The following is a 14,143-nucleotide window of genomic DNA, read 5'->3' on the forward strand; positions in this document are numbered from 1 at the left end:
AGGGGTTATGGTGGATGAGAAGCTGGATGTGGGTCAACAGTGTGCCCTTGTTGCCAAGAAGGGTAATGGCATTTTGAGCTGTATAAGTAGGGGCATTGCCAGCAGATCGAGGGACGTGATCGTTCCCCTCTATTCGGCACTGTTGAGGCCTCATCTGGAGTACTGTGTCCACCTTTGGGCCCCATGCTACTAGAAGGATGTGGAAAAATTGGAAAGAGTCCAGCAGAGGGCAACAAAAATGATTAGGGGGCTGGAGCACATGACTTACAAGGAGAGGCTGATTGAACTGGGATTATTTAATCTGCAGAAGAGAAGAATGAGGGGGGATTTGATAGCTGCTTTCAACTACCTGAAAGGGGGTTCCAAAGAGAATGGATCTAGACTGTTCTCAGTGGTACCAGATGATAGGACAAGGAGTAATGGTCTCAAGTTGCAGTGGAGGAGGTTTAGGTTGTATATTAGGAAAAACCTTTTCACTAGGAATGTGGTGAAGCACTAGAATGGGTTACCTAGGGAGGTGGTGGAATCTCCTTCCTTTGAGGTTTTTAAGGTCAGACTTGACAAAGCCCTGGTTGGGATGATTTAGTTGGGGTTGGTCCTGCTTTGAGCAGGGGGTTGGACTAGATCATCTCTTGAGGTCCCTTCCAACCCTGATATTCTATGATTCTACACCCATGCTACACCACCTTAGTGGCTAATGGCCTTAATTTCAGAGGTGTTGAGCACCCAGATCTCTTATTGGCTGCAATGGGATTGTGGGAACTAAGGTACTCAGCACTTCTGAAAATCAGCAGTGAGCCTACAACCTCTTAAGTCTCCCTGCCCCTTTCAGGCCAGGGACAGAGGTTAGTTGCATCTTTTATGAGCAAACATATGTGTTTTGAACCTAGACTATGATATAATTAGTTCTTCAAAAAGAGGAAATATGTAGTCTCAAGGATCTACAGCAACTTTGCACTTTCAAAAGCAGAAATCCCTTTCTCTTTACAAATCTGAATTAGAGAACAAGATGCCACACTTCTGCTAAACATAGGAACTGTACCAAATTCAGCTCTAGCATTCAAAGCTTACTTGAGGACAATTTCATCCTGAGACAGTGTTGTTAGTTGAGCAGGGTGTTGTCCGTGTTGGCTGACTTACAGCTTCTTTTGCTGTTTTTACTTCATACATTTATGATCTCATTTGAGACACCCAGTCTTTATATTTAATTACATTTATGAGGAGTCCAATAAAAAGTTGAAATTGAAATCCTGAACTGATGGTTACAAAATCAGAATAGTAACAGATACAAAGGTATATGTCTCAGGCAGGCACCTTTATGAGGCGTTTGTCAGAGGGTACAAATTTGACTTAAACAACTCTCTTCTTTTGTGGTGCCTACAAAAAAATCAGTCGTGGCTAAGTAGAGGGTTTGCCAATGACCATTGTTTTTGATGGTGACCAGTACAATTTGGTCCCTTGAGCTTCCCCCGCCAGTGTGTTTTACTCACCTGCTTTCTCTAGTTTTACACTTAGATTGCAAGCTCTTTGGGACAGGGGCTGTCCTTTTTCTAAATGGGGGCACACTGACCAGCACAAAAGGGCCCTGGCCTCTAGGTACTAATAGGAATAAACAATAAAAGTAACATAATACATGCTCCTTATGCAAGCAAGAGCTTTATGTAGTTTAGTACGCTTGGCAGGCCCAGCACCTGCAGCCCAGGCCATACAGTAATCCAAAGCATTAAAATCAGAAATACAGCGCAGACCGCCTGCCCGCCCGTGCCTGCGGGCGAAGGCACGCTGGGGCTCCGTGCCGGGCCGCCCTCCCGCCGGCGCGCCCTATGCCCGTGTCCCCCCAGGGCAGCCCGAGGTCGTCCCCCTCGCCTCGCTCCTCCCCGGCCCCGCCCCGCCCCGCCGCCCCCCTCCTGGAACTACAGCTCCCAGAAGGCCCGGCGCCCCACGCCGCATGCGCAGTGACGGGCCTGCTCGCTCTCGCTGAGGGAGACGGACGCGAGCCGCGGCGGGGTCTCGGTGGAGCGGCGGCTGGAGGCGGCTGCACATGCAGAGGTTGGGCCCCCTCCCCCTCCGGCGGCTGCCGGCCCCGGCCCCGGCGCGGGGGAGCCCTGGGGCCGGGCGAGCCCTGGGGCCGGGGGCCGAGTCCTCGCGCCCCCTGCTGGGGCGGCGCCGGGGCCGCGGGCCGCTGCCTGCTCTTCGCCGCCACTCCCTGGGCCGGCGGCCTGCGGCCCCGCGCCGGGCTCGGCGCCTGCCCCGCGGAGGGGGGGGTGGGGGCGCGTCGGCGGCCCCCCCGCGCGCCTGGGAAGGGGGCGGGGGGCCCAAGGTCACGGGCCCCGGGGCTGTGGTGCCGGTCCAGTGCCCTCAGCCAAGCCCGTCTCCCGGCCGCCCGCCCGCTGCGGGCCCCCGCGGCAGAGCAGCTCGCCCCTTCCGCGCAGGGCCGGGGGTGCTGGGGAGAGCCGCGCCCTGGGGCCGCGGGGGGAAGAGGGAGGGGAACACAGGAGCGATAGCGGGACGTATTTGCTGGGGCGTGTGTCCGATTCAATCTTAGGAGCTGCTCTTGTGTCTAGGCAGATGAATGTAGCTTCTCAGACACGTTCAGCATTTGCGGTGCAGAACCATTCAAGGTCCCGTTTGACTTCTTGCCTTCCCCGGAGCCATTGTTCCCTGGCCTGTCAATCTCTAGCAAACTGCAGTCCTGGAAGTAGGAATGAGTCTTCCCCTCCCAGGGCATTCCAAAGAGAAGAACTGCGGGACCATAGCCCTGTCTGAGCTAAGTCGCTGTGGCAGTACCAAGGGGCTGTAGAATGAATTTGGGTAGCTTTTACTAGAGAAGTTTTGGATATATTCATGGACTAAGAAGCTTTAGGTGGAAGAGTATCCTGACTTTCCCACCTCTTGGTTACTGATGGAATGTACCAGCTCGAATGGAATGCTTTATTCTTTGCTAAGTCATGATATTGAATTCTTCTTTATAGGACCAGCTTTTATGGCATTAAGGAAAACGGCACTGTTAAAATTGCTGATCTTTATAACTGAACATATGAGCCTTTGTTTACTAACAGGGATTGGTCACTTTTTCCTCTTGATGGATGAAACTGTGGCCTGCTATGTGTGAGAGAGACCATCTGAAGATGATAGGGAATGAATTAATTATGCTACAAGTATGAAAGTTTTTGAGAGTGAACCTCAGTATACTAGGTAAGAAGATGGACAGGAGTCTTCAGAAAAGAGACTTGTACATTGTAAACTGCTGTTCCTTCACGGAGAACTTTAAAATATTCTGTCTAGGCATATTTTTACACATCCCATTTTCATTATTTATTTGATCTTTTTATTACTTTCTTTGTATGAAAATATGGCAGAGTCCTGAGAGTTTTTCTGTTCCCTAATTGAAATTAGTTTTCACTTCATCTTTGGTTTTAGTACCAGTCATTTCTAGAGACTTCAGATGGGAAATAAATAGGTGAATTCTTATGACAGCCATCCTAATTCTTAAAGAATGGGACAGAGAGACAAATTTGTTTCTAAATAGCATGTTTTTCAAAGTTTTCTGTGAGACATGCTCTCTAACAATGACAGTGATTTCTTCTAACTGTACAAATGTGCTAGATATCAAGCTCATGTGTCATAAATGTGTTATTGTCAAAAAGTACCTTGGGAAAAGACTGCCCAGTCGTATTTTGATGGAGTCCGAGGCTATGTCTACATTATGCACCTTTTAGCGACACAGCTAAATGATGGGGTCGAAATTAGCTATTACCATTTAAGAAAGAGATCTTGGAGTCATTGTGAATAGTTCTCTGAAAAACATCCACTAAATGTGCAGGGGCAGTCAAAAAAGCGAACAGAATGTTGGGAATCATTAAGATAGATAAGACAGAAAATATCATATTGCCTCTATATAAATCCATGGTACGCCCACATCTTGAATACTGAGTGCAAATGTGGTTGCCCCATCTCAAAAAAGATATATTGGAAAAGGTTCAGAAAAGGGCAACAAAAATCATTAGGGGTATGGAACGGCTGCCATATGAGGAGAGATTAATAAGACTGGGACTTTTCAGCTTGGAAAAGAGACGACTAAGGGGGATATGATAGAGGTCATAAAATCATGACTGATGTGGAGACAGTAAATAAGGAAGTGTTACATACTCCTTCTCATAACACAAGAATTAGGGGTCACCAAATGAAATTAACAGGCAGCAGATTTAAAACAAACAAAATGAAGTGTTGTTTTCACACAATGCACAGTCAACCTGTGGAACTCTTTGCCAGAGGATGTTGTGAAGGCCAAGACTATAACAGAGTTCAAAAAAGAACTAGATAATCAATGGCTATTGGCCAGGATGGACAGGGATGATATCCCTAACCTCTGTTTGCCAGAAGCTGGGAATGAGTGACGGGGATTGGATCACTTGATGATTACCTCTTCTGTTCATTCCCTCCTGGGCACCTGGCATTGACCACTATCGGAAGACAGAATACTGGGCTAGATGGACCTTTGGTCTATCCAATATGATCATTCTTATGCTACAGCCATGCCCCTAAAAGATGCGCAGTGTAGCCTCTTTGTCGGCAGGAGAGAGCTCTGCCGCCGACAAAGCACTGTTCACACTGGTGCTTTTCGTCGGTAAAACTTTTGTTGTTCGGGGGAAGGGGTGTGGTTTTTTTTCACACCTCTGGAGGACAAAAGTTATACTGACAAAAGTCCAGTGTAGACAAAGCGTGAGAATCTGTTTGACGCTCCCCCTTATCTGCATCTTCTTTAATCAGACTGTGACAACTGCCTATCTGTCTAGCCAGTCTGCCTACATCAGTCTCCTTAAAGGGGACTCCTGATTCAACCTGTACCTCTTTATATCATTACGGGCTTTCTTACTAATTTTAATGTGAAGCCTGCATCAGAACTCGTCCCTCACTGAATGCTTTCTTAAAGAAACCTTGCCCGCTTAAGATCTCCCTGCTTTGTGCCCGGCATCCTGGTAGGACTGCAGGATGGTACTCATTTGTACATCTTCCTGTTCCAAGTTACAAACCTCTTCAAGAAGATCTCATAATTCAACATTTTTAATACTTAGCCTTGTACAGTAGAAACTGGGTCTGTCACAATACTTTTATTTTCCTATTTCATAGTCCTTAAATGTTTCAGCCTAATTGGATATTTTAAATCACCGTTTACTTCCAATTCTCAAAATGCAATACAAAACTCTCAAAGGGGTTTGTGATGTAGTGGACTGGGCCCAAAGACCCCCTGCTGGAGGCCTCAGGGTTCTGCCACATCCATCGCAGGGAAAGAGCAGTGAAGAGGTCCTCCAAGAAAGAACTGCAGGCCTGGCAGCCTGGAAGAGCTGCAGGGCCACGGACAGTTTGCTAGCAGGGACCGAGGGAGCATTGAGGGAGCTCCTGGTTGGTTGGTTGCTAGGAATGAGTAAGAACTCGGCCTGGGGAGGGCTACTGGAAGATAGTGTCTCCAGGGAGGAAGCCCTGGCGATATAGCCCCATACCAGGGCTGGGCTACTTAAAGACCAAAGCCCAGGGATGGCTAGAGAGAGAGAGACACGACCAGAGGGGTACTGAGATTGGCCCCAGTGGACCATATATCCGAAAGGGGTTTGTGCTGGTTAATATGCAGACAGTGTGACTCAGCTGGAGCACTGTGTCGCTGACAAACCCGCCTGAGAACCACCAAAAGGGGTCACCAGCACTAAAGAACACAGACGTGCCCAACCAGAAGAGGGCACTTGCGGTGGGTGCCAATCCCGTTACAGGGGTTAATCTTCACAACATTGCTGGGAAAATAGATCGCTTTTATTGTGTGTGTCTGAGGATATAGTCACATTAATTCACAGTGAACATGCTGTTCCACGTGAGCAGACCCCAGTGCTCGCATAGAGCTGCACTGACTTCAGTGGCCACCCATGCAAAATAGCTTACAGGATAGGGACCTAAATTTGCATGACATGAAAACAACCTTCCTAATATGAAAAATTATTTTAACATTTTGTTATATACAGCCTATTTGCAAATACACACTTTTAAAGAGATTGTATATAAATATAGTTTCTCTTTCCAGCAGATGCTGAGTCCTGCTAATGTGAAATAAGCCCTTCTTTGCTTCATAACTTTAAGACCCTCCCAATCTCTTATATTTTTTGGGGAGAGCGTCACTTAGTAAAATGTCCTAAAATATAATCATGTATACACATTAGAAATATATTATTAATGAAGATATTGCTGACCCTTTATTAATGGCCATTTTTAGCATCTCTTGTCTTTGTTATTACTTAAGAAACAGACAATTGTAGTGTTTTTTGTTTGTTTTTTGCTTATGTCATGAAAAAATTAAATGTAGTGGCATGTGGTATTCAGAGTTATAAAGTTTGATGTGGTTTCAGTAAACAGTTTTGTAATGTTTGTCTAAAAGTTCACCTGCTTTCCCCTTGTCAAATATTTCTTGTGAACTTTTGTTTTTCTCTGTAAATTTAAGTAACCCGTGAAAATGGTATGTTTACAAATGTGGTTTTGAAGTGAGTTTTTTATTCTTTTTGGTTTTTTGAGTAGGTGAAAGTGATCCTCTGGGATTAAGCTAGCAATTGTGGAGTCTGAAAGTTTGTGTCTCCTCTTGTAAATATAGACAATCTTAAGTTTATCTGTTTTTAACTGTTATCAAACCTAAAGCCTTCATGCTGTTTGTTTACATTTCGCAGATACTATTTATTTATTAATAAGTAAAAAAAATGTTTGGAGAAAGGGACTAATTCCCCACAACTACCTGTTTGTGTGTGATGACATCATGAAATATAAAAAGATGCCATTCTTAAAACAGTAGGTGCGTTTGACATAAATTAGAGGCAGATAATGCTAGCAACTAATAACCCTGAATTCCCAACCATCACACCATCCTTAACCCCCATCAAGTTCCTCTTACTCCAGAGGTCTTGGCAAATAGGTATGCTCTGCAGTGTGCCTTGATGCTCAACAGACCTGGGATGCTTTGGACCAGGGAGAGGAGGTTGCAAGCTGCTCATGGAAAACAACCTATTGGCAGCCTCCTTTCTCTTAAATCCAAGGGATTCCAACTTGTGCATATTTGCTGTTGCAAGTGTGGTAGGATGGCATAAGAAGAGAGACAATGCCTTAAGTAAGAATGTTCAAGCTATTGGGTTAATGATCATTTTCTAGTAATACCCTCACTTCTTAGTTTTTGCAGCACAAAATGAGTCATCTGAAAAAATGGCTATGTCTACACTGCCCCTCAGTGTCAGCAGTGGGTAGGGTTAGTGTAGAAACATGCAGCAATGAAAAGCAAGTTGCATCCACACAAGAGAGTGTAGCTATTACCCATGTCAATGAAAGGCTCCGTCAGCTGGAGGCAGCTGTTAAAAATAGTGTAGATGTGGGAGGTACTGCTTGGGCTGCAGAGAATCCTGTAGGGTATATACCCACAGTCTTCAGGCATACCTTTATTTGCCCAAGCAGTGCCTCCCTATCTACACTGGTGTTTATCCACTTCATGGGGGGCAAACAGTGTATGTATTTACATGCCGCCGTAAAAGGTGTGCAGTGTAGACATAGTGTTACACTGTATAAGTCCATCCATCAAATGATCGATGTACTCTGTAAAGGGATCCTGAAAATTAAGGTTTCAGAGTAGCAGCCGTGTTAGTCTGTATTCGCAAAAAGAAAAGGAGGACTTGTGGCACCTTAGAGACTAACCAATTTATTTGAGCATAAGCTTTTGAGAGCTACATGCATCCGATGAAGTGAGCTGTAGCTCACGAAAGCTTATGCTCAAATAAATTGGTTAGTCTCTAAGGTGCCACAAATACTCCTTTTTTTGAAAATTAAGGGACTTCCTACCTCGCACAAAAAAAATCCCACCTCAGAGTTTAAACTATAAATTATTATTAGCCTAGATTTCAAGATGGGTTGAGGCTTCCACCGAAGACAATACTTTGGAAAAACCAAGCATCTATTCTGTAAGAAAAACCTTGGAGATAGATGTGAATGTAAGCACCATGTATAGACATTTAGCCTTCTGTTAAAGAAAGTATGCTTTCTGGATTTTAAAACATTGTTTAGATAGATATGTTGTTGTCTCTCTCTCACTTTAAAAAAAACCAACCAAAAAAAAAAAAAACTCCTGAGGTAGGGTGATGAAACTAAACTAAAAATGTAGTGTGTGGTTGGTAAAGGAGGAAGACATTTGCCTTTTTGCCTATAGGAAATGTATGCGAAAGGTCACCAGGTAGTTTTTTGTTTTACCACGCTAATGTGGACACACTTGATTACAAACACCACTATATTCTGATACTAGTTGTGCTAAATTGTGCCCAGGAATAGTAATCCTGTTGAATAGACAATACGTTAAGTGTTGCAGTGAAGCCAGTGGGCACAGGTAAATTTATAATGCAAAGTTGGGTTAGTCTGTTGTTGAAGAAGAGGTTTGAAAATTTGAGATGCTGGTTTTTAAAGTTTAGAACTCAGTTCATATAATTTATTTAGCTGTCTTTTGTTTACAAATGAAATTTTCAGCTTTTAACTTTTTAGCTAACTCTTTGAGACACATACCATTTATTTAAATCCAAATTCGGTTGCTTTTTAGCTGTTACTGTAAATGTTAATGACACAGGAAACATTTTATGTTTTCATGTGGGACAAATTTGCAGGGAAACCAAGCAAGCTTGCTTAGGAGATATTTTTCAGTTTGATGGAATGGTTCAATTTTGTCTTGGTTTGCCCTGCCTAGATTTGACCTGTCCAAACTTGCTATGGAAGCTGAATCCTGTGTGGGCTCCATGCTAAAAAAATAACCTGAAGCAAGAAATGTTCCAAGAGAGAAGAAAAGGAAAACTATAACTTACTAATGATCTTTACCACTTTGGTAAATAATCCTTATGAATTTTGTTTAACGCCTTATTTTAGTGAAGCACAGAAATATTTTATAGAGCTGGTTGTTTCTTTACATTGCAATACAAAATCAGACGTATTTCTTAGTAAGCATTGGTTAAATTTTCAGTCATCTAATTCAATATAGTGGTTTTTAGGATTTTATTGCTTTTTATCTGTCTGTCCTAGGCATTTATCACCTTGGTATCTAAGCACCATATCCCCTTTTTCTTATGTTGTGACAAGAGTTGTCAAATGTCATGTCAGTCAGGTATGCCAAAACATATTTCAGCTCATGCTATCCAAGAGCATCATGATGTGTTGTATATTATTAACATTAATCATGATAATTTACAGCTGCAATACCAAAAAACCACTTCAGCGTATCTACATTGAAATTATGGAGATAGCAGGAATTTAATATGAAAAATCCAGGTATTCGCTTAAATTCTATTGTTTTTGCAGCCACATGGAATTTAAACTTCTGTTTGTCACAGAAGGTATTTAAATATCTGGATTTTATAAACTTTTGTCCTTTGGACAACTGTAAATAATCTTTCACCTATTCAAGTAGATAGTTTCTTTGTCTGGGACCATAACGTGATTTCATGAGCACTTACAAGCTAACACAGTTGGGCAATCATGACCTTTTGTATTCCACAGAAGTTAATAAGAACATTCTTTAAAGTTCTTGTCCTGAATGCTGGAGTGAATTGAACTGCTCTCCAGTACAGGAAGGTTACAGGACATAAAATTGTTTGCTCATAATGATTTCTTTAGATAAGTATGAAGGGAGGAACTTTATTTGATTTGTCTCTTTTTTTTTTTAAAGTATTCACAGTAGCTGGGTGTGACGGGTTGGACCCCTTAAGGTGCCACCTGATGTGCTGGGATATCACTGAACCCGCCTGTTCTGCCAGCCAGAGCCCCCTTTTTACCTATCTTGCTGAGCCAGGCTATTAAGCCTCCTCCAGCATACACACAGGCAGGGCCACACCCAACTGCCGAACGATACAGACACTGAGATCAGCTCTGGGAAGCCTCAGCTTAAGGGACTTGCCCCAGCACTCAGGTGTCCACCTCCCTTGGAGTGCAGGCCCAAAGGTATATTATGAAATCCACCCCCTCCCTCAATGTGGAGGAAGGTATGTATAGCTGCTTACCCCCCCCAATTATGAATTGCACAAATGAGGTTATATGATAAACAAGAAATAAGTTTATTAACTACAAAAGGTGAATTTTAACTGGTTAAAGAGTTAGCAAACAGAACAAAGCAGATGACTAAGCAAACAAAACACACATACGAAGCTTGTTTCATTAAAGAAATTGGTTACAAATAGTAATTTCTTTCCCTAAATATTGTCACAGGTAGATTACAGAAAGTCTTGAAAGGCAGCTACACTGGCCTGCAGCTTGAGACTTCAGGTAGTTCCACTCACAGTCTGGACACCCTGTCAGCCTGGATTCAGCCCTTCTCCCCTCAGTTCAGTTCTTGCTTCCAGGTGTTTTTCAGTGTCTCTTTGGATGGGGAGGCAGAGGAGAACCATGATGATGTCACTCCCCTGCCTTATATTGCTCTTGTGTATGGTGGGAACCCTTTGTTTTCCAGTGGAAGAACACTGGCATTCCAAGGGGTGGATCCAGTACAAGGTGACTCAGACCAAGTCTCTGGAGGACTGTGGCAGCCATTACTCGTAGGCTGTCTGGAGCATCCACAGGAAGACTAAGCTCTTTCACGTCCATTGTCTTTGCTAATAGGCCATTAGCCCTGTCTGGATTTTCCATTGTTGTACCTGAAGGGCTAGTTGGGGGTGAGACCCAAAGTAACATGTATGAAATACAGATACATAGTCAATATTCCTAACTTCAGATACAGAAATGATACAGGCACACACATTGGATAATCACATTCAGTAAATCATAACCTTTCCAATGGTACCCTACATGAGCCATCTTGTATAAAGTATATATCAGTTATGTCATATTCATTTCATAAGCATATTTTCATAAAGAATAGGGAGTGAAACATCACATTGGGTGTTTGAGCAGGCTGTATTCCTAATATTTGTATTTAGAGCAGTGAAAGTGAGACTGAGCACAGTCATTTATTGACATTGTTATTCACGTGCTTCTCTTTTTGCTGAATTGGAGTTGGTTAATTTGGTCACTTGCAGTATTTAGTAACGTTTCTTTATGCAGTAGTTTGAAGCCTTCCGACATGCCATACCTATCAGATGCATTCCTTTACTTTCATAAGGACATGTCTACAAAATTGTTGACCTACCTTATGCCGGCATATAGCTGCTGCAGTAATTACATCACTTGGTCTGTCTACACTTTGCTACTTGGGTCAGCGGTGTGCTTCCTCACCAGCAGCATTTGTATTGTTTGTACTATCGGTGTGGGGCATTGTGGGATGGCTCCTGAAAGCCAGTAACAGTTGGTGGAAACAATGCAGTGTTTACACTGACAAAGTGTTGACCTAACTACATCGACCTTGACTCTACGCGACTCGTGGAGGTGGAATGATTAAGTCGGAGTAGCAGGGCAGTTACATCAGTGGGAGCAAAATTTAAGTGTAAAGACTTCCTTAGTTAGGTTGACTTAAGCTGCCTTGTGTCGAGCTAACTCTGTGATGTAGACCAGACCCAAGGTTCACAAGCTATATCTTAGGGCTAATCTACACTAGCAATGCTAAAGTGGTGCCATGGCAGCGCTTTAATGTGTCTTGTGTGGTTGCAGCAGAATCGCTCTAAAAAAGCGAGCTCCACGAGGGGCGTAGCTACCAGCACTGGGGACATGGCCCCCAGGGCTGGTGCGCTGTCTACACTAGCTCTTTACAGGGCTGAAACTTGCGCTCAGGGGGGTGTTTTTTCACACGCCTGAGTGAGAAAGATGCAGCCCTGTAAATTGCCAGTTTAGACAAGCCCTGAGTCTTCATCTTTAGTTTCCAGTCAGTTTGCCCTGTTACTCCAGACTTCCACATGACTTTAGAAGCATTGTTGAAAACTAGTGAGTGGGAGCAGTGCCTCTCATTGAAGCAGTGCTTTTTCCAGAGGCTGAGAGTTCAGTAGCAGTTGTTAGCAGGCCAATCAGCTTAATTTATGGAGGACTATAAAACCATAAAAGCTGTTTTCCAGATGAGATAAGATTGACTGCACTATGTGAAAACCCAAATTAATTAAAACTTGTTGTCAACACAGTTGTATGTACTGGCAACCGACTCACCAGTTCACAGCTTTAGGTTTGTACGCACTAGTGCTTACTTCGATATAACTCAAGTCACTTAGGGGTGTGGAAAAGTTACTCCCGAGTGATGTAAGTTATACCAACCTAAGCGCCGGAGTGGACAACGCTTTGTCGGAAGGAGACGCTTACCCGTCACCATAGCTGCTGCTGCTCGGAGAGGTGGAGTAATTGTGCTGACAGGAGAGCTCTCCCCCATCGGCATAGAACGTCTCCACTAGCAGCGCCGCAGCTACATGGGGGCAGCTGCGCCACCGTAGCGATTCTAGTGTAGACGAGCCCTTAGTCCCACCCATCTCGACCTTGAGTGGTCTTCTATTGTGTTTGAATTTCCACCACAAAGAGACAGACATTTTGCACTTCTTTTGTGTGTTCATTTCAGGAACCATAATGCTAGAGCAGGGGTGGGCAAACTTTTTGGCAAAAGGGCCACATTTGGGTGGGGAAATTGCATGCAGGGCCATGAATGTAGGGCTGGAGCAGGGCGTTGGGGTGCGGGAGGGAGTGCAGGGTGTGGGAGGGAGTGTGGTGTGTAGGAAGAGGCTCAGGCCAAGGGGTTGGGGTGCAGGAGGTGGTGTGGAGTGGGAGGGGGCTCAGGGCAGGGGGTTGGGGTGCAGGGAGGGGTGTGGAGTGTGAGAGGAGGCTCAAGGTTGGGGGCTTGGGACAGCAGCTTGGGGTGCAGCTGGGGGCTCAGGGCAGGGGGTTGAGGTGCAAGAGGGGTGTGGCAGGGGGTTGGGTGCAGGCTCTGGCCCGGTGTCACTTACCTTGAGCAGCTCCAGGGTGGCAGTGGGGCTAAGACAGGCTCCTTGCCTGCCTGCCCTGGCCTTGTGCCACTCCTGGAAGTGGCCTGCACCACATCCCTGTGGCCTCTGAGGGAAGGGAGGCAGAGGGCTCCACTGCCCTTGCCTGCAGGTACCTCCCTTGAAGCTTCCATTGGCCACAGTTCCCCGTTCCTAGCCAGTGGGAGCTGCAATGGGTGGTGCTTGCAGGCGAGGGCTGTGCGCGGAACCCTCCCCACCCCATCCCCCCTGTGGCAATCCCACTGGTTGGATCCAAAGCCCTGACAGGCCAGGTCTGGTGCTGGTCTGATGCCGACATCTGCTGATGAATGTAGTATCTTAGGGAAACTACAATATTTGTATATTTATAAATATTTTTTTTCTCTTGAGAGCATAATACTCTGTAAAAGATTATATTGAGGTAACCTGATATGTTCTGCCATGTTGTGGCACTCTAACTGGTCAACTTATTTTTAGATATATTGCACTCGTGTGTCAAGATATTAAAAATGTGTGTGGGAGTGTTAATCTGGATTCTGAGCATCACCTGATATGGAGTCACTTCTTTGTGGACTCTTGGAGTAAAAACATGCTGTGCTTTTATTCTGATAATCAGAATTAACCCTAAATTGCTGTCTTTAATCTAAGCCTGTCCTGTATTTTCAAATGACTGTATAAATGTACCAATGTCACCGTAAAGCCTTACTTCAGTAATAAACTTCCCCATCCAAATCCTCTCCATAGCCACCAATGATGATCCTACAAATAAGAAAGCAGACTGATTTGGGGGTAAAGTATATTGAATCTTCTTTCTTGTAAAAGTTTTTCTTGAATGGCTAGATCACCTATAGAACCGTGGCTGGCAAAGTTTGAATTCATATCTTCAAATCCAAATCTCCTAAGTCATGTTTGCTGCAGTATGTTGGATGATTTACTGGAGTTCCGAGAGTGAGGCTCCACAGGGGATTTAGACTGAAGCTTTTCTGATGCATGTCAGGTGGCTCAGTGTGCAAGTCGCACCAATAGTATGCACGTGGAACCCCTGTTCCATTTTCAGTTTGCATTGTGTGAACGGAGCATAGCATTCTAGGGGGGAGGGATCGCTCAGTGGTTTGAGCATTGGCCTGCTAAACCCAGGGTTGTGAGTTCAATCCTTGAGGGGGCCATTTAGGGATCTGGGGCAAAAATTGGGGATTGGTCCTGCTTTCAGCAGGGGGTTGGACTAGATGACC

General features: G+C 44.6%; 1 protein-coding gene across 4 annotated transcripts in view; it reads left to right on the top strand.

The window, feature by feature from the left end:
• The first annotated feature begins 1,968 nt into the window (after window positions 1-1,968).
• The window catches only part of GAPVD1 (GTPase activating protein and VPS9 domains 1), a 63,540-nt gene continuing 51,365 nt past the window's right edge, over window positions 1,969-14,143 (top strand). For all 4 annotated transcript variants that reach the window (XM_084649706.1, XM_084649707.1, XM_084649708.1 and 1 more), the window contains exon 1: window positions 1,969-2,049. In XM_084649706.1, the coding sequence (XP_084505832.1) occupies window positions 2,042-2,049 (8 nt within the window). In that variant the 5' untranslated portion in view covers window positions 1,969-2,041. The remainder of the gene's footprint in view (window positions 2,050-14,143) is intronic.

This window comes from Lepidochelys olivacea (assembly GCF_965140295.1).
Source record: "Lepidochelys olivacea isolate rLepOli2 genome assembly, chromosome: 16".
In the NCBI taxonomy this organism is placed as follows: domain Eukaryota; kingdom Metazoa; phylum Chordata; order Testudines; family Cheloniidae; genus Lepidochelys; species Lepidochelys olivacea.